This window comes from Labeo rohita, chromosome 5, assembly GCF_022985175.1.
Source record: "Labeo rohita strain BAU-BD-2019 chromosome 5, IGBB_LRoh.1.0, whole genome shotgun sequence".
Taxonomy (NCBI): Eukaryota; Metazoa; Chordata; class Actinopteri; order Cypriniformes; family Cyprinidae; genus Labeo; species Labeo rohita.
Window position 1 is genome coordinate 31980307 of NC_066873.1, and position 20462 is coordinate 32000768.

Consider the following 20462-nt stretch of genomic DNA (forward strand, 5'->3'; position numbering starts at 1 on the left):
CTCTAAACGATCCCAGCCGAGGAAGAAGGGTGTTATCTAACGAAACGATCAGTCATTTTTTAAACAAATTGACAATTTATTTACTTTTTAACCGCAAATGCTCATCTTGTCTCATCTCTGAGATGTGCATGCATAGTCTGTGTAATCCTGGTCAATACAGTTAGGGCTTGTTGAAAAACTCCAGTCTCGTTTTCTACTTCAACATTCAAAATCATCCTACATGGCTGTTTTAAATTTTTTGGTAAAGGGTATTTAATCATCTCTGCATGTTCACTTTGTAAACACTGGATCGGTACTTCTGCAGCGATGTAGGATGATTTTGAAGTTGGGAAAGAAAACGAGATGGGAGTTTTTCGACATACCCTAACTGTATTGACCGTATTGAACTGGAAGAAAACTAAGTTCATGCAGATTTCAACAAGACGAGCGTTTACGGTTAAAAAGTATATAAATTGTCAATTTTTTTTCAAAAATGACAGATCGTTTTGCTAGATAAGACCCTTCCTCCTCGGCTGGGATCGTTTAGAGCCATTTGAAGCTGCATTTAACCTACATTTTGAAAGTTCGAACTTGGGAGCACCATTGAAGTCCACAATATGGAGAAAAATTTGGGAATGTTTCCTCAAGAAACATAATTTCTTATCAACTGAAGAAAGAAAGACATGAACATCTTGGATGACAAGGGGGCAAGTAAATTATCTGTAAATTATTCTCCTTTAAAGTTGTGTTTGGGCCATTATGCTTTGGCACAGTAGCTTTTACACAAACTTAACTGAAAGCACAATATAGCTTTATTCCTTCACTGCGTGTTTCAAAGCAAAGGCCACACTTCGTTCAGGTGATCAGCTTGTGATCCAGTGTTTTCTGTGCCTCAGAACGACTCTGTTCACAGTGAATGCAGTGAACTCATTTATTGCATGTGCTGAGTTTAACGTGCATTTGGGAACGCAACGGTCACTAGTTATGCTTTATTTTTGCGGCAGATGATTACAGCATTTCACTAGATTTGTAGTGAGACGCATTTTTGTGTTTTCCATCAAAATAAAAGCTCTATTGCCACTTCCGTCAAAATAAAACTTAAAAGTGCAGTATGAATTGCTGACAGCTAATGGTTTAAATAAGTAATGTTACTGCAGTCCAAATTCAAAATATCTCTTTTAAGTGTAGAAATGAGAAAATAAGCATTGTAATTTTCCTACTGTAGTGTAAATTTTGTCATTGTTACACCCCACAAGTCAGTAGACTCTGTTCTCCTGGTGATTTTATTGTTTTTTGTGTTACAGGACAGGACTTTGAAGGTTACACGCCGCTGTGGTTCCACCAAAGGACGGATGAAATGACGGGAGAGACTGTCTACGTTTATAAGGGGGGTTACTGGGAGGCCAAAGAAAGACAAGACTGGAATATGTGTCCGGATATCTTCTGAACACATAAAACAAATGACTAACTCTGCAGACAGAAAAAGACAAATGGGGAATAAACCCTCTATATGGACTCATCAGGGCCTTGGGACTGCAGAGGTAGTGGAGACAGGTCACGAACACCTGCGCTGTTTGATCTCTTAGAGCGTGTGTGTGTGTGTGTGTTTTAAGTGTGAGTGTGTGTTTGCAGCCCAATGACATATATCTTTGCCCGACTACTAAAATGGGAGAACGGGAAAACGTTCTCTCCGAAGTTCACCTCGAAGACGAGTGCGTGGGAGAAATGCGCAGTTGAACTCTTCTAGCCAAGTGCCGCCCCAGTTTATCTTCCAAAGCGAATCAGGTTCTTTTTATTCAGTACAACCCCATCACAAATGCACTTTCCTCTTATCCCAGCATCTCTTACAGTGAAGTACACTGGACTGAGTCTTGTTTATAAAGAGATCATATCAAAGACACTCCTCCCCCGTCCCATGCTGGCCTGGACAGCACGCGAAGAAACTCACATATGAAGGAAAGACTCTACACAACACAACACAGCTGCAACATTTCTGTGAATTATCTGATTGTTCAGCTCTTTTAGTTTCATATCAACAACAATACCATATTTGGGCAAAGGAAGTTCTTGTATTTGTATATCCCAGAGAATTACAGGAGCACAATTAAGCTCTTTTATTGGACTTTCTCCCTGGCCCCGCCCACTTTGCATAGCTAGTGACCGCTAAGATTCATCTCATGTCTTCAGATAGCCAGTGAGCGTCAGGCAAACATTAAAAGAGCCCTTGTGTCTGTTGTATTGGACAGTGCAGGTATTCTAACACAAATGTGTTTTACATCCATGAATTGTCATGCACATTAATTAGCTGCTTCCTGCATTGGCTCGGTGGAGCCCCCAGTGGTCATTATCATGTTACTGTGACTGCCACAGTACAATGCATATCAATGCAATTTAAAAAAACACCTTTTTTGTACAATCAGGATATATAATGAATGAATGAATGAACGATCAACCAATAAAAGTAAACAAGTCACCCGTTTGTCTCTCTCGGAGGACATAGCAAACAATCATCCACTCACAATACAAAGCGTGATACTGAAAACATAAGCAAACAGCTTGCCGACCTTTTTTTGTTTATAATATGCTTGTATTTATAAGCAGTAGAAAACCCAAGTGTTCCTGACGAAGAGGATTGCTGTATTTCACAATTGTACAATGTGGTGATACAGAAGTACATTGTAGTACTTTTTTTTTTTAACTGCTATTTTTAGTGCCCTGTAACAGAAAGACCGGTTTTACATTTCTGAGGAGGTTATAACTCATCAGGACTCAGGAGAGATAAAAAAGTTGTGATTTCTGTTGATTTACTCAGCACTTTGAAACTGTAGCCCCCACTGTAAACTTCAATTAGATTCACAGAAACAAATCTACAACAGGATTTTCTTTTATGTTTAGAAAGTCCTGTTCTGCGGCATTGGGTTCAGACCTGACGTCACAGGAGAGCAGTTCTCACTTTATGTCTGATTGCTGTCAGAAACTTAGAATTAGACTGGAGGTCTTATATTTCCCTCACTCCACCATATGTATTTTGTGATAACCTTAATTCTTATTAATATAATGAAGGAAACAAGTAATAATGCCATGCCATCCTAATAAATGCTGTTTTGGTAAAAACCTGAATTTTAACCAAGATGTTTACTTGTAAATGGATCTTTTAATTTAAAATGATCCAGCTAGTCAAAGTTTTGACAAGCTGTCAATGTATGATTATAAATGTTAATATTTTCTATTAAAACTCACTGACTTGGATGTTGACAGGCACTTTTTGTCTGTATACAATCGTTAGGAATGTTTTGAAGGGGGTGTAATGATCTGTTTAGAGTTTTAAATGAACCCTGGTGTTCAGGTAGTGTGTTGGAAAGTAATGTGCTATTTTTCATCACCAGAAAGGCTGTTCTGTAGGGTTTTATGACCTATAAACACATTTTAAACATAGTTTTGAAACAGGGGTGGCGAACTCCGGTCCTGGAGAGCCGCAGCCCTGCAGAGTTCAGCTCCAACCCTATTTAAAACTCACCTGCCTGTTGCTTTCTAGTAACTCTTCAGACCTTGATTAGCTTGTTCAGCTGCGTTTGATTAGGGTTGAAGCAAAATGCAGGGCTGCGGCTCTCCAGGACCGACGTTCGCCACCCCTGGTTTAAAATCTCTACAACACAGGACAGGCCTTAAATACCAAATGAAGCGCAACGCAACAATTCTGGGTTTATGTTTGTTCACACTTTCACCACCTATATATGTAAATGTAATTTTTCTTAAAGGGTTAGTTCACCCAGAAATGAATTAATTTTGTCATGTCATGGTACTCTTGCGAATGGTGGCATAGACTGACACGGAAGAGAAGAAATCATTGAATAAAGTTATTTTTATTTTCTTTGTGCACAAAAAGTTCTCTCACAAATTCATAACATTAAGGTTGAATCACTGATGTCACATGGACTTTTAATGATGTCCTTAACACCTTTCTGGGCCATTTTAATGTCAGTTGCATTGCTGTCTATGCAAGGTCAGAAAGCTCTCTGATTTCATCCAAAATATCTTAATTTGTGTTCCAAAGATACACAAAGGTTTGAAACAACATGAGGGTGAGTAATTAGTGACATAATTTTATTTTTTAGGTGAACTATTCCTTTAATATGATTTATAATAACAAATAAAAGCTTAAATGTTTGTTGCATGGTTTGCAGGTTCAAGATCTGAGGTGATTTAGAACTACAGAGAGAACCACCTCAACATTAATAACTTTAGCACTAATAATTTTAGAATGTTTTGGAAAAAAGTGCTACATTAATTGTTAATTAAAGTTTTAGTTACAATTTTAGAAAAGAAACATTTAAAGATCTGACAAACAGAAGCTCTCTTGAGTGGCACTGTGTTAAAGCTTTGGCTCAAAAATGGCAATAATATCAAGACTCATTTAATCAAACAATGTTTTATTAACCCAGCTTCACAGGTTTGATTTTATTGTGTAAAGTTAATATAGAGCTCATATCCAAAACATGGAATGTAAATCACCTAAACAATGCACAGACCCATCAAACGATATATAGAAATCAAAATGAGTACTGTTAATAAATTAAACAAAAAAAAAAAAAATGGAATGATATCAGTGGCTCACAATCCACACACCAAAAATTTCACATCAAATTTAAGAGTTTAAAAAAAGACCATTCTGGAGAGACAGAACAGAGTAACTGAACAGACCTGTGAGTTAAAAATCACTAAAAACCTTTCAATTTACGACACAATTAAAATTAAATGACTTTGAGAGTTTCACAGCTCTCAGCCTTTAAGCTCTGCCCTGAACAGCATTTCATCATTAAATTAATTAAATTCTAAATGACTTCATCTGAATAATTCAATCCACCACCCACCCGTCAGAATACATTCAGCATGTTAGGCACTTAGAAATATCTGAGCCTCCTGTGAGCTAGTAGGGCTTCTTAAGGAGATTTTTCAAAGACAAAAGATCAGCTGCAGCAGGATCTGAAACAAGATCTGAGCTAATCAACATTAAGAATTAATACATTTGGGCTGATGTTGCTTAAATTTAGAGCATTTAGGCAAGTCACTGTTGCCCTTTCTGAACATCTTGTCACCAACATCCGACAAATACTATGCCCAAATGTACTAACTCCTGATTGTATTATATCTCTTGTTATCTAAGCACAGTACCATTCAACACTATGAATGACCTACATGAGCCACAATCATGTTTCAACACTGGAGGATGAAAGCAGCAGGATTTACACAAGCACTTAAATGTTCACTTGCTCAACTGCAAATTGACATTAAAGGTAAACCTTAAAGTCTCTCATGGAATGTGTTCGGCTATGGAGAGTCGACCATCTCTGCATAGCAAACAGGCAACCTGGTAGAAAAACGATATTCACAACCAGCACTTTTGTGAAGAGCTAATACATTCAACTGACAGTAAAGCACTCAAGGGTCCTTTTTACAGTCCAGAGCTGTTGATTTATCTCAGTGTCTTTGTGTTATGGTTGCATGTCCAAGAATGATCAAGCATCTGATGTGGCTCAGTACGTCAACGCTGATGTGGTATCTCCATATAAACCCCAAAAAAGTATTTGGTTGGACCACTTTGGCATGTAGTGCAACATCATCATATGTAAATCTGTTAAAATGAAGCTCACAGATCCGCTCTGGTCTGGTCTTCAGCATCACAGAGTTCACAAGAGCCCCTCGTTTTCAAAGCTGGTGTGCAAGAGAGAGAAGGCAAACGGTACAAACTTGACGCCAGCGCCGCTGTAGAACTTATTCTGAAACTCCACCCTGAGAAGAGAGAGATTTTTCACTTTGAATCATTCAATATAAAGTGATGCTGTGTTTTCATCTACCAACAAATCCAAATAGTAAAACTGGTATGGTGGTGTGTATTTGATGGACTGTACTGACCAGTGGAGTCTGAGAGCATGAAGGAAAGCTGAAAGTCCCTCCATCACCAGCAGGATGGACACAGTGAGGACAGCAAACAGACCAAAGACAGGCACCAGGAACATAATGCCTACATTGGTGTCCACACGCAGGCCGACCCGCATCACCATCGCCCACAACACTTCAGAGAGCTCTGAAACACAAGACATTCCGTCGTTATTTTTGTTTTTTTTTGTGCACAAAAAGTATTCTCGTAACTTCATAACATTACGGTTGAACCATTGATGTCACATGGACTATTTTATCGATGTCCTTACTACCTTTCTGGGCTTTGAACGTGTCTGTTGCTGTCTATGCAGGGTCAGAAAGCTCTCAAATTTCATCAGAAATATCTTAATTTGTGTTCTAAAGATGAACGAAGGTCTTATGAGTTTGCAACGATATAAGGGTGAGAATTAATGACATTTTTATTTTATAAATATATAACTCTTTGAAGGCCCCTATTGTCCAAAACGATCATCTAAAGGCTTTATATATACACATTTGACCTAGTATTTCTGCTGTAATTATGATAAAGCTGCTGTTTATTTTAACATACATTAAATATCTTAAATATATATTAATCACACATTAAAATTACAATTAAAACTTATTGTTTTCAATACAAAAAATTATGAACTATCATTTCAGTTTACATTTTTGTTATTTTGTCATTTTATTCCATTTAGGATATTTTAATACATAAATTTATAAATCACAATTTTTCTTTGCATACCTGGAGTTTCTAGTTTATATAAGTTGATATACAGTTTATATAAGTTTATAGAGGCTTATTTTACTGTTAGAAGTACAAAGAGTATTAAAAAAACGTAATGTCAAATACTAGGGATGCAAGATATTGGAGTTTTGCTGATATTTTTTGACTCATTTTGGCCGATAGCTGATGCTGATACCAATATATTTCCTTGTGTTTGGAAACAACACAAGTCAACAAGTCTCTCCTGTGTGGAAATTATAAGCAAATTATTTTTAATCTTGGTTAGTTTTTAACAAGAACTTATTTGTTAGAATTAAATAAACAATAATGAAGTTCTTTTATAATAACAGTACATTGAAAATAACTATAAATAAACTAGATATCAATTACTGCAATTTCTTTTTTTTCTTTCTTTTTTTTTTCTCAGAAAAATGCAGTGGTAATCTTGACATTTTATTTTAAGATTTGACATGTAGATGGTCTAAATCAAAAGAATTTCAAAAATTCAGAAAATCTCATAATTTGTTTTAAAAAAAATGTAACATATATACAATAAATCAGTATATATAAAATTATTTTATTTATTAGTGTCATGTTTGTGTTTACTATTAGCAATTGATTAGAAATCAATTGCTGCTTTAATTAATCAGAAACACAGTCTAAACGTTATTTGTGTATTTTACTTTCATTTTATTATTAGGAGGCCAGCACTGCCCCCTACGGAATTACAACTCCTTACTGAACAGACATTAGGACCCGGGGTAGGCTGCTACTGCTGCTACCGCAAATGCTATTACTGTTTACTCTATTAAACACTAAATGCATCATTCTGTACGTTTATTCTCAGATTAAATGCAGCGATCCAAAACAGTGAATCTTATCATCATTCAGGCAAAACTTTGCTTCAAGAATGAGCCACACCGCTGACATGATCTAATCGTTAGCACACCCTGAGCTAGGGCTGCATAATTATGACAAAAATCATAATTGTTGATTGTTACCTTGAAATTGTAATTGCGATGATTAATTATGATTATCACAATTTACATTTAATGATGTTTGAATAGCTTTGAAGCAAAGCTATTTTTTTATTGTTTGAAGGAACTGCATGGCACATTTTTATATATAGTTTCTTCTTTAAATATTAAAAAGTAAACAATTAAAAAAGCAAAACAATGAAACCGTATATATATATATATATATACACATATATATAAAATCATTTTTTTGTTTGTAATTACACCTTTGAACGATTACATAATTGTGGCATCTGTAATTGTACTCACGATTAGAAATTTGATTAATTGTGCAGCCCTACCCTGAGCACATGAGTTATTCCTCTTATCGGTAAGACATATCAGCATAATTTTTCATATCAGGCCGATACCAATATATACATTTGAAGTCATTAATATCGTGCATCTCTACCAGTTTTTGATAATCAAATCAATTTATAAAACCGTTCAGTCAATATTTCAAAATGTAATAAAATTTTTTGTTTTTTGCATAGATGAAAAATATTGTGTTATTCTCTAAAAATTATTTTCATTATTATTTTTATTATTACTATTTTAAAGCATATATTCTATTGTTCAATAGTAACATTATATCTATCACCATTTCTTTAAGGCTGACAAACTTTTATTTTGGCAGGTTGTAATGAAGACCTTTGGTTTCCATGTGTTTTACATAACCGTTTTATTATTTTATTAATTGCCCAGCACTACACTGAAGGATTTATTACTTACGAGCATGTGCCAGGCTGAGAGCCCACAGGCGAAGATAAGACGCAGTGTTAGAGATGCACCCCAGGCAGTACTCTATAGTGTGGATAGCCTGATGGAGGAAAACATCTGCAAAATCAAACTGTGGAAGAGAGGAAACTTTGTTAGGCTCATAGGGAAAGTAGATTATTCACACCAAACACTGCACCGAATTGGTTCTGAATATCTCACCTCCTCTGATTGGCTGTCAGAGCTGGAGGAGTGGCTGTCCAGACTGGTGCCCTCCTCCATATCATGAGTATGCATGAGAGAGATCTCCTCTTCACTGCTGCGACGCACACGCTGATAACCCTACAGAGAAAGAGAGAGACAGGAAATCAGCCAACGACCTTCAGCTAACTGGAGAACACACAAACAAAAAGAGGATCCTCACCCGGTACATGCTCAGGTGGTCTCTGCCCTTGTGTTGCCAGTAGAGGTAGAGAGGTTTGCCCAATAGTAACACAGGCACAGAGAGAACTGCCACAACCACCAGGAACACCTGAAACCCGGCCTATATGGGAAAGAGGGAAAATAAATGTCAAGAAATACAGAGGTGCGTGTAGAATGGAATAAGTGCACATATGGTTCTTTGAGTCCCACCTGTCCTGGGTAAAGGGGTTGACCGGAGTCCCCCTGCATCAGGAACATGTTGATAAAGTGGATGAGAATGCTGGGAGCTGTCTGAGAGTCTTTGACTGTGAAAAACAGCCACTTATAAATAATCATGAAGACCAGATAGCCGAAGAGGCACAGCAGGAAGAGCAGCTCAGGAATAAGTATCAGGTACAGATTGAACGTCCGTCTGAAGTGCCTGTAGATAAACATGTGAAGCATTAGGATCAAACTCACATCATTCAAAATGGATCTGTTGAAAGTATCTTTAAAAATGTCTCACAGGTGATTGAAAACGCCGAGGATGACTCCAAAAGTCATGTGGATTATTCCTACAATCACAGACATCTTCATCTTATAGGAGTTCAGGAAGGTGAGACGGTTTGATGCCAGGTTCCAGATCTACAGTGCAAATAAAATATTATTCAACTCAGATTTTAAAAGATTATAAAATAGCTTGTCATTCAACCCTGTAACCTTTCACCCAAGACTTTTACCCACTATTACCCATCTTATGATGATGTGATAGTAAAGTAACTTGTTTCACTATAATAAAATGAAGTCAGAGACCTACCGGGTCAATGCCCAAAGGATAGGCCCCTTTAAAGACTCCTGGGACGTTTGGATCCAGTGCAAGGAAGCTATTTGAGTGGGCCGTGCTATTACTTTAGAGAAAGACAAAGATGAAGATCACATCAGCCACATTCTGTACAGGAGAAATCTGTGTGCCTGTTGTTTCATACAACGAGGTAATAAATAAGATTTATATTGCTGCCAGCATTTTGGACTTTCAAATTTCAAAGCTGATTTCAACTTTAGCGTTTGTGACCCTGGACCACAAAACCAGTCATAAGAGTCAATTTTTGGAAATTAAGATTTATACACCATATGAAAGCTGAATAAATAAGCCTTCCATTGATGCATGGTTTGTTAGGATAGGACAATATTTGGTCGACATACAGCTATTTGAAAATCTGGAATCTGAGGGTGCAAAAAAAAATCAAAATATTGAGAACATCACCTTTAAAGTTGTCCAAACGAAGTTCTTAGCAATGCATATTACTAATCAAAAATTAAGCTTTGATACATTCATGGTAGGAAATTTACAAAATATCTCCATGGAACATGATCTTTGCTTAATATCCTAATGATTTTTGGCATAAAAGAAAAATTGATCATTTTGACCCATATAATGTATTGTTGGCTATTGCTACAAATATACCCATGCGAGCTGTCTGATTGCAGGGATTACACTACAGATCATCAAAACAGCATTTATGTGATCAAAATACACATAAAAAAACCCTGAAATATTGTGAAATATTACAATTAAAAATAACTGTTTTGTATTTCAATAAATCTTAAAATGTAATTTATTCCTGTGACGAAAAAAGCTCAATATGAAAAACCAATATTCCCGTCTGCAGCATCACACGATCATTTGGAAATCATTCTCATATGCACATACATTTTTTTCCAGGTTTTGTGCAACATTATAAATGTCTATACTGTCTTATAAACCTCTTCAAACAGTGTCATTAGACTCACAATCATTAGAATTGATTTGCCTTATGTGTAGTTGGATTACAGTCAGGATAAAAACTGGCTACACAAGAAGCTGATCGATTAAGTGTGCTTTAGTGAAACCCTGTTTTCATCTCTACAAAAACATGGTTTTAAGGTGACATACCATGAAAATCTCACTTTTTTTTGTGTTTCAGGGCTATAATCCGGTCCTCTGTGCATCTACTAACCCAGAAAATGTAAAAAAAGGACAAAGCAAGCCTTTCTCTGCAAGCATGTAAAGAAAACCAGCTGCTCAGATTTCACTCCTCCTATGATGTACAAAGGGGATCTTATTATAATATTACCACCCCTAACTCTGCATGTTTCCACCCACGGGCTGTCATTTTGTCTTGACAAGCGGCAGCGGTGTACCAGCACTAACAACATGGTGAAAGTTCGAGATAAGCATGCAAACTGATTCTGTCGTTGACTGCACAGACGAGCACAGAACACTATTTAGTGTCCCAGCCTCAGAGGAGACAAGTGAGCAGTGGATTTATTAATTTATTTTCTGTATAGTACACTGCTGCCACACAGATCTAATATCAACATGCAATTTCTTTCTCAGCTGTTTACCTTCACAGACATAACCGACTGCTTTTGCAACTCCTGTGCATTTTTAATGTGAACTTGTGTGTATTTGATAGTTTAAGCACAAGACATGAAAGAGAACTTAGTTTAGTACTCACATGCCATGTGACAGCCGCTTTCTTTGTGCGTGCTTCAGATGTGTGTGCTCAGTAAACCCTATATCTGAAGTTTAAACTAATATGGTTTAAAACGCATGATTTTTTTGCGATAGACGTGATAATCAAAACCAAAATGATGTTTACTGGCAGAGTATTTGTAAAGGCACAGCACTACTCTGAAGAAGAGGGTGGGAGCAACAGCTCATTTGGATTTAAGCATTTTCAAAACGAATGATCTGTGGGGTATTTTGAGCTAAAACTTCACAGACCCATTCTGAGGACACCTGACACTTAAATTACATATTGTAAAAAGGGGCATAATAGGTCTCCTGAAATATTTATTAAATAGACAGATAACGAAAATTTAGCATACTAAATTTCAAAATGCTGCAATATTGTGTGCTTTGGACACTCACTTCCAGACTTTTTGGTTATACATGGCCTTGACGCTCCACCCCGAGCCGAACAGGTTGAGTGATTTAGAGAAGCAGTCGTTGTATATTAATCCAGTGTAGACTGAAAATATACCCATCAACAGGATGATGTAACGGCCCTCGAAAAAAATGTTCCAGATCTAAAAAAAAAAAAAAAACACAAACACAATATTAATCAAACATCTCAGCAGTCAATGTCTTTTAACAAACAGTTCACAAGAAAGTTAACAGTAAAATAACAGCAAGCTGCATGTACCTCATTTCTGGTTTTCTTGAGTTTGCGGTCATTCTCATAGAGAACCATCCACAGAGCAAACAATGCCATAATGATGCCGTGCCCGAGGTCTCCAAACATCACAGCAAACAGGAAGGGAAAGGTAATGATTGTATATGGAGCTGTGAGAAGGTGTGATAAAGAAGGAAGTTTATATATCTTATCTAAGCATTATGTATGAAGCAATAAGGGCATGTTAAAACTGCTAACATGAGGTCAATTTTAGTGTTAATGTTTAGTGTTTTTTTTAATCACTATCTTCTCACCTGGGTTGACCTCTCTGTAGCTGCTTACACCGTAGGCGTCCACTATATTCTGAAAGCCTGAGGTAAACTTATTGGTGCGTATGAGCGTTGGTGGAGTGTCATTGCTTGGGATACGATTGACAAATGAAGGAACTGTGGCTCCACTCTTCCTCTGAAAGAACAAAACAACAGGGTTAAGAGATATGTGCATAATTAACTGAATTATTGCACATTCATAATAATGTTAAGTATTCACCGATCCATCCTCTAGAGCTCTCCGAATCACAGGCAGATCATTTACAGGACACCACACCTCAGCTATGAGGCACTTGTTCGTCACATCAAAACTGCAAAGGTTGAGGATGTGATATATGGCCTTCATTTTCTTAACTTGGATCACCCAAATGTACACAGACTCTGAGGCCTTCATCAATACCTGCCTCAGGTAATCCTCAGTACGGTGAAGAACCTACAAAGGAAACCAGCAAATTTATTTCAACAACGGTTTCAAGAGAAGTTTCAAAACTACATCAAGCTAAAGCGTTTCGTGGCAAAAAACAAATGTTTCAGCCTGTGGGGTCAACCACGCATGGCATTTTCTTGCCCAAATTTTTTTGCCCCAATTTCTGAACTGTTTTCAGATGCGCATGCAGACAGTAAAAGCATTTCACTGTGCTCTTCAGCAAAAAAATACAGAAACAATCCAACGTATAACTTTTCATGTATGTTTGAGTGAGTCTTTCTTTATTCATAGGTTTTGAGAGGAACAGTGAGTGTTGAAAGTATTGAATAATAATTTAATGGTGCCTGAAGTCTGTGAGAAACTTGTCCACAGCCTAGACCTCATGAACATCATGTGCTGAGCTGAGCCACTAACACAATTTTCTTTCTCTCTTTTACAGAGCAGTCACAAGCAAACTTTAAATGCCTTCAAACCTGACCAGCCCCCTACATTCCTCTATTGCTTTGCTGTCTAGAACGTTAGGAAAGATTAGTGACAACACTAAATCCAAATAATTCATACTATTACATACACTTTCTGCTCTTTTGGATAGAGTATCTGAAGTACCCTCCAATGCTGAAGACAGACAGAGCACTATCAAACCGTTCCGTAACTGCAGCCTATCATTTATTACTGTGCATAATGCAAAACTCCACAAACCTTCACAGAAAGTTCTTGGACAGAAAGTTTAATCAACAAAAATTTACAGATAATTTACTCACCCCCTCGTCATCCAAGATGTTCATGTCTTTCTTTCCTTAGCCGTAAAAAAACTGTTTTTTGAGTGAAAAATTTCAGGATTTTTCCCCATATAATGGACTGATATGGTGCCCCGATTTTGAACTTCCAAAATGCAGTTTAAATGCGGCTTCAAACGATCCCAAATGCGGTTGTGAACGATCCCAGCCGAGGAAGAAGGGTCTTATCTAGCGAAACAATCGGTTATTTTCATTTAAAAAATACAATTTAAATATTTTTTAATCTCAAACGCTCATCTTGTCTTGCTCTCCCTGAACTCTGTGTATTCTGACTCAAGGCAGTTAGGGTATGTCGGAAAAATTTCAACCGCGTTTTCTCCCTCAGCTTCAAAAATCATTTTTAAAATCATCCTACATCGCTGCAGAAGTTCCAACCCAGTCTTTGCAAAGGGAACATGCAAAGAAGCTCAAACACCCAAAAAGGTAAAACAGCGATATAAGATGATTTTGAAGTTGAGGGAGAACATGAGATGGGAGTTTTTGGACATACCCTAATTGTCATAAACCGTAAAAAACATTAAAAAGTATATAAACTGTATTATTTAAATGAAAATAACCGATCGTTTTGCTAGATAAGACCCTTCTTTCTTGGCTGGGTTTGTTTATAACCGAATTTGGGATCGTTTGAAGCTGCATTTAAACTGTATTTTGGAAGTTCACAATCGGGGCACCATATCAGTGCATTATATGGAGAAAAATCCTAAAATGTTTCACTCAAAAAACATAATTTCTTTACGGCTAAAGAAAGAAATACATGAACATCTTGGATGACAAGGGGTGAGTACATTATCTGTCAATTTTTATTCTGGAAGTAGACTTTCCTTATAATGCTAACGTATTCATGCTAAAAGCCAAAAAACTTCAATTTTGAGTTCGTGGGGACTTTAAGAAAATAGATTTTCTGTTTTTCTAAAATAATAAGTGAGATCACGTTTGCATGAAATGTATTAAACTTTTATTGAAAACAACATCGGCACCGACAGTTTAGAGGTCATTTACGGTTAATGATGTTGCAGAATATACTGGTATTTTAAAACTAATGTGTAAATGGTGCTTTACTGGTAAAAAGACGGAACAGCTTTGCCTGTGTGAACTGTGCATGTTTATATTTACTAGAAAAGTTGCTCCATTAATTTTACAGCAATTTACTGGTATTATTGTGAGAAAGGGGCTACAGTTTCTAGGACACAGGTAAAGTTTAACATCTGGGATGTCTTACAGCCTTTCCTGGTAAGAACAAAACCTGTGGTTCTACCTGGATGCTTGAAATGAAATGTGAAAGTTTTTTTTTTAATCTCTAATTACGATTAAGCTGAGTTTATTAGTAACCAGTGATGGGGGTAACGCATTACAAGGAACACAAGTTACGTAATATTATTACTCTTTCCAAGTAACTAGTAAAGTAACACATTACTTTTTAATTGACTTAAATTTACTTTTTTCAAATAAGTACCACCCCCCTAATCATTTATTGATTAAAAGCTCTCCTGTCCCCATGTTGAGAGAAATCAAGAGTAAGATGTTAGTTTTAGAATAAATGTGAACATGCATTAATTCATCTTACTCAGATTCAGTATTGAAGCAAACCCGCAATAATTCAATATGTTAAATAATACAAATATTCTTTATGTATTTAATACCATTTTAACCAATGTCTTTGCTGCTGACCAAAAACGACTCAAGATAATCTAACATTTGTTTTCCTCTATTTTTATTGCTGAAGAGTTGATATTTTTTCTTCTGTGGTCTACTGTACAGACGTGAATTTACTTTTCTCAAAACCTGAGGCTTTTGGTGTGAAAAGGCTTTTACATTTGCCAAAAATAGAACTTTTTTTCTGCCAAGATTTAAAAAGTAACGCAAAAGTAAAGTAACTTTTAAAGTAACTAAGTAACGTAATTAGTTACTTTTTTAGGGGAGGGAACTCAATATTGTAATTCATTACTTTTAAAAGTAACTTTCCCCAACACTGTTAGTAACTAAGCTAAAGGTGAAAAAACTAGGTAGTAAATGACTAATCACACTACTGAAATCAGACTTACACCGTCATTTATCTTCCACACAGGCAAAACGAGAATGTGTGTGCGTCATAAACTGTAGCAAGGGTGAAATCGAGATCATCTGGACTCACCGTGTGCAAGTCCTGAATGCGTGTGCGGAGCCCCTCCACTACATCTGTCCTCTCCTCATTACTGTTGGGGTACGGGTAGAGGTGACAGTGGTAGCTATGTTTTAAAAAAAACAAAACAAAAAAAAAAAAACAGCCTTACTTTTAGTTTCTCTTAAGAACAAAAAAACTCTAAAACAATTAAACTAAAATTAAGAAATGAAAGCATGAAGCTTCCTCTAAATGTAACAGAGAACAAGCTATTTATAATCTTCATGAAAAAGGAGCAACAACTCGCTTGCCTCTGTGGCGCAATCAGTTAGCGCGTTGGTGGTTAACTGACCCAAATGTGGTAGCTCAAAACAAAGTTACTTAAACCAGACTGAACAAAATCACCTCAAGTAGAATGAAGGAAGTTCATTTAAGAGCTACGTTACCAGTCACATATCTTCTTAACTTTCTGTCCAATCTGATCTCCCCAGTATGAAATGAGAAACACCACACTCCTGGTTGGCTCCCCCTGACAAACCAGACATTGCAAATTTTTTACTTATTTATTATTTTATATTAAATCAAGCATCCAGCATTACAGTAAAAGCTTGGATCACAGAAAAAGAAAGAAATGGATAAGAAATAAGATTTAACTATTTTTGCTACCAAAACAACATGTGAAATCAAACTATGGTGGAGATGCCAAATAGTCTCACCGTATCAGGGTCCTCCAGAAGCCCTTCAACCTCCGAGTAGCTGAGGATGGTGTAACCCTTACACACTCTCCAGAGCATTCGCTCAAATGCCTCGATTTTAACGCTCTGGATGAGCCCAGAAATGAACCTGTGCAAGAGGGACAGAACACTATGAGCTCCGCTTTACAAAAAAAACATGAATTCAAAAACCATCAGTAAAACCACAGGTTGTGCATACTTTTAAACATGCATATGTGAAACAGGATGTCAGATAACTGCTGAGCTCTTATGGGTGAAAGCTTATTTAAAAAAAAAATAAATTAGTCTGCACACGGAAGATGTGCAACAGCAAACTGTGCTGATGATGACCGTTCACTCACATTAACTGCTGGTGAGCCAAAGCAGGACACAGACAAGGGCAGTATACTTTCAGCTTTATGTTTTAGACATTGCTCACCCAAGCTTGGCTCCAAGCCTCTGCATGCTGGTGTAGTCCATCATGGGTTCTTTCTCTAGGAAGGGAAACTCTTCATATTGAACCTGCGATGGCTCTCTCTGCTTACACACAAGCAAAAACACAGCAAGAGATTAGATTCACACACATACACACATCACCCCAGTGATTAAGAAGAAGAGGTCAAGAGTTAAGCCTATTTGTAAAGCTCTGGCAGTCAGTGAAAATCAGGTGACTCCAAACCACCTGCGTGATTCCCATAGTCTTGCTCTCTGGAGATGAATTCCTTTCAATTACACCAGAAAAGTCGAACATGATCAACCACCAACGACATCAACAGACACAGAGAAACAAAAGCCAAACTGAGCAACAGTCTTAAACATATTTGATTTATATGGAGCTGCTTGCTTTACAATATTACTGATATGACGACGAACAAAAGCATCGAAAATCTTTCCTCCAATCAGACGTTTCCTTTTTGCTTAACAAGAACCACTCAAATAAATGTTCCAAACATTTAACAGGGAAGCACATGACCTACCTCTGCACTGTGGTGCACAAAGTTGCGAGTGATGCGCAGCATGTGTGTGTACTCAGTCAGTTCCAGAAGGTTCTTCTGGAGTTTCTCCTTGTTCCTGGTGACCTCGCTCAGCTCCAGTTCCAGTCTCTGTAGCTGCTCCTAAATAAAACACACAGGAATCGGTAATAACTAAATTTTAGCAGTCATATCGATGTCTCAAGCAGTGCACTGACATTGAGGAAAGAGTTTCTGAAGAGTTTCTAGTAGGGAACTGTAAAAAGGGATTGAATGACATCCAATACATCCAATAAATTAATAAATAAAGGCATGACCAATTGATGGATTTCCAGGAAAGATTTAAGAAAGGGCCAATCACAAATGAGTAAGCAAAATTATATTTGCATCATTGATGTAAATCTAATTTTGAGTGGCAAATTTTCTATCAGTGTATCAGTTTGTAAACAGTTATCCGCAAAGACTTAATTATTTAACAAAAAGTCTTTGACACTATGCCTTAAGCAGCCATAAAATATAGAAAACAGAGGCAGAAACTAGACAACTGGCAGTGAGAATACAGAACAGAAAAGATATTTGAATGTCTCTGAAAGATGAACTAATCACAAGAGCTAAACAAATGAACAGTGTTAAGCTGATCTCACCATTATGACCATCACATGTTTGGGTAATGGTGCAGCTGGGTTCACCTCTCCTTCTGGCAGTGGGATGTCTTCTTTTTTAATTTCCCTCAGAAGATATCCTGTTATACAAGTCCATTTTGAGTTCATTCTGTTGACTTACTTTGGGGGATTTTCATTAGCATTAATGTCTGTTTGTCTGCACTAATAAGGTGCCATCACAACATATTTATCTTAATCACGCGTTACTCGAATGCACTAGCCTGTTTATAACTCTATAAATAGTAAACAACCTAATGATCCTGCCTATCATTTTATTCAATTTTTATTTTGCTTAAAACATTTCCTACTACTAGTACAACTACTGTTGTACTAGTAGGTTATAACTCAACCATTATGAACATGCTTTGTGTTCAGAAAGTACTGAGACTCTTTCACAGCTCTATCATTTTGAAGTATGCCCTTATTAAATAATTTAAGTTAATCTAATTAATTTACCCAGAATCCTCTCCATCTCCTCACATCTCTTGATTTCACTGACAAACTTCCGCTGAAAAGAGTTCACACTTGGGTTAAGCTGAAAAAGAGAAAAAGAAAATATATATCAAGAGAAATCCAAGATGACTGGAATATTCTACACATGTTCCAAACTTTCTATACTAAGAAATTCAATACACTAACTTTCATAGCAGTTCATGTAATTAAAATATGAGCAATAATGTTATGTTAATAACATAATAATAAAATAATTTTGAAATAATAATAATGAATTTATTTATTTATTTATTTTTTACATTTCTTACACTTACAGTTAAACAATGTATAAAACTCTGTTTGTTAATGACTTAATAATGAGTGTAATAAACATTGGTGCAAAATGTGCTAAAAATGTATGCGTTTTTGGAAAAATACCAACAGTTTATATAGGTATCTGGGAGATGCAAACACTTACACTACCAACAATGAGATTTTGAACGCTTTTTTAAAGAAGTCTCTTCTGCTCACCAAGCCTGTATTAATTTGATCCAAAGTACAGCAAAAACATTAAAATTTTGAAATATTTTTACTATTTAAAATAAATGTTTTCTATTTGAATAAATTTTAAAATGTAATTTATTCCTGTAATTTCGAAGTTGAATTTTTAGAATTATTACTCAAGTCACATGATCCTTCAGAAAGTATTCTAACATTCTGATTTGCTTCTCAGAAAACATTTATTATTATTATTATTATTATTAAGTTGAAAACAGCTGAGCATAATTTTTTCAGGCTTCTTTAACGAATGGTAGTGTATAATGTTACAATGTCTTTTTTTTTCAGATAAATGCTGATCTTTGGATCTTTCTATTCATCAAAGAATCTTGAAAAAAATGTACTCAACTGTAAAAAAATAAATAAATAAATACATACACATTTATACATGTTTCTCGAACAGTAAATCAGCATATTGATGATATTTAAAGGATCTTATAACAGTGAAGACTAGTTTAGTGATGCTGCAAATTTAGCTTTGGTCACTGGAATAAATTAAATTTTTAAATATATTCAAATAGAAAACATTTTAAATACTAAAAATATTTCACAATATTACTGCTTTTGCTGTATTTTGGATCCAATAAATGCAGGCTTGGAGAGCAGAAAAAACGTATTTAAAAAAAATTCTAAATCTTACTGTTCAAAAACGTTTGACTGGTAGTGTACGAATGAATGACGTCAATTTTTGGCCACAAATCATTCATATCACATGTCACATAGTTAGCCAACGGGTGTGAAGCTGTCAGCTAAGCACAAGCCAAGTTAATATTTCAAAAAAGAAATACACAAATACAATACTGACACTATAGACCGACTTACGTCTCTGAACTCCACCAGCCCGAGTTCGCCGAGTTCACTGATGCAGTCGTAAGCGGATCCGGACTGCAGAAAGAGCTGGGCAAGACACATCTCCTCACTCCGAAACAACGAACCCATCTTGACAAAACACGTCCTGTCCACACTAAACTGAGTTTAAGATGTGTTAATTGTTCACCAGGAAGTGAAGTTTAGGGTAACGTTAAATGAAATCCTACAGGTCCGGGTTAGACGCCGAATGGACTCCCCCTGTGGGGCGGACCGGGCTGAATGGATGGATGTCAGCGCTGTGGCTCTAACTTCAGCCGCCTTATCAGTGACACGTCTCCCGTCTCCAGTCCCAGCAGCCACATCTGACCACTGAAAACCCCGCTGTCAGACGTCACTCTAATCAAATCCAAATCGCCAGTATTATTGTGTCATCCATCCCTGGTTAAAGTTCGGTTGAAGTCCTACAGAACCGAGTCTGAATAAAAGCGACTTTCCTCAGTCTTCGTTCCAGATAGCAGCGAGCTAGACAGCTACTGTCGAAGGCGTTTGGCCTCTCATTCAATAATTTTCTATCTGTGACTTAATCCCCCGGTGATAATTTTACAGACATTCGTGTAATGTTTCACAGCACTTGTTAGTCATTCGTGTTTTCCTCTCTCTCTCTTCCGAACACGATCCTTTTCAGCAGCCAAAACTTCTTTTTTGGTCCGTCAGAGTAAAGACACGGCACTTACTTTCGACAGT

General features: G+C 36.6%; 2 protein-coding genes across 6 annotated transcripts in view; one reads left to right on the plus strand and one right to left on the minus strand.

Moving 5' to 3' along the window:
* The window catches only part of osbp2b (oxysterol binding protein 2b), a 67745-nt gene extending 64517 nt beyond the window's left edge, over window positions 1-3228 (plus strand). For all 4 annotated transcript variants that reach the window (XM_051111219.1, XM_051111220.1, XM_051111222.1 and 1 more), the window contains one exon: window positions 1284-3228. In XM_051111219.1, the coding sequence (XP_050967176.1) occupies window positions 1284-1426 (143 nt within the window). In that variant the 3' untranslated portion in view covers window positions 1427-3228. The remainder of the gene's footprint in view (window positions 1-1283) is intronic.
* Window positions 3229-4382: 1154 nt separating this feature from the next.
* atp6v0a2b (ATPase H+ transporting V0 subunit a2b) lies at window positions 4383-20461 on the minus strand. 2 transcript variants are annotated; one of them, XM_051111218.1, is made up of 20 exons: window positions 19731-20461; window positions 18375-18453; window positions 17901-17998; window positions 17263-17400; window positions 16725-16822; window positions 16289-16415; window positions 16019-16101; window positions 15606-15699; window positions 12471-12683; window positions 12236-12386; window positions 11952-12091; window positions 11678-11835; window positions 9581-9671; window positions 9290-9408; window positions 8995-9205; window positions 8786-8905; window positions 8584-8703; window positions 8377-8494; window positions 5893-6064; window positions 4383-5769 (listed from the first exon to the last, which is right to left on the minus strand). In XM_051111218.1, the coding sequence occupies exons 1-20, from the start codon at window positions 19845-19847 to the stop codon at window positions 5667-5669; spliced, it is 2550 nt and encodes an 849-aa protein (XP_050967175.1). In that variant the 5' UTR covers window positions 19848-20461; the 3' UTR covers window positions 4383-5666. The 2 variants fall into 2 exon arrangements, with proteins under 2 accessions (XP_050967175.1, XP_050967174.1); XM_051111217.1 differs by having other exon boundaries at window positions 16725-16825.
* Window position 20462: the final 1 nt, after the last annotated feature.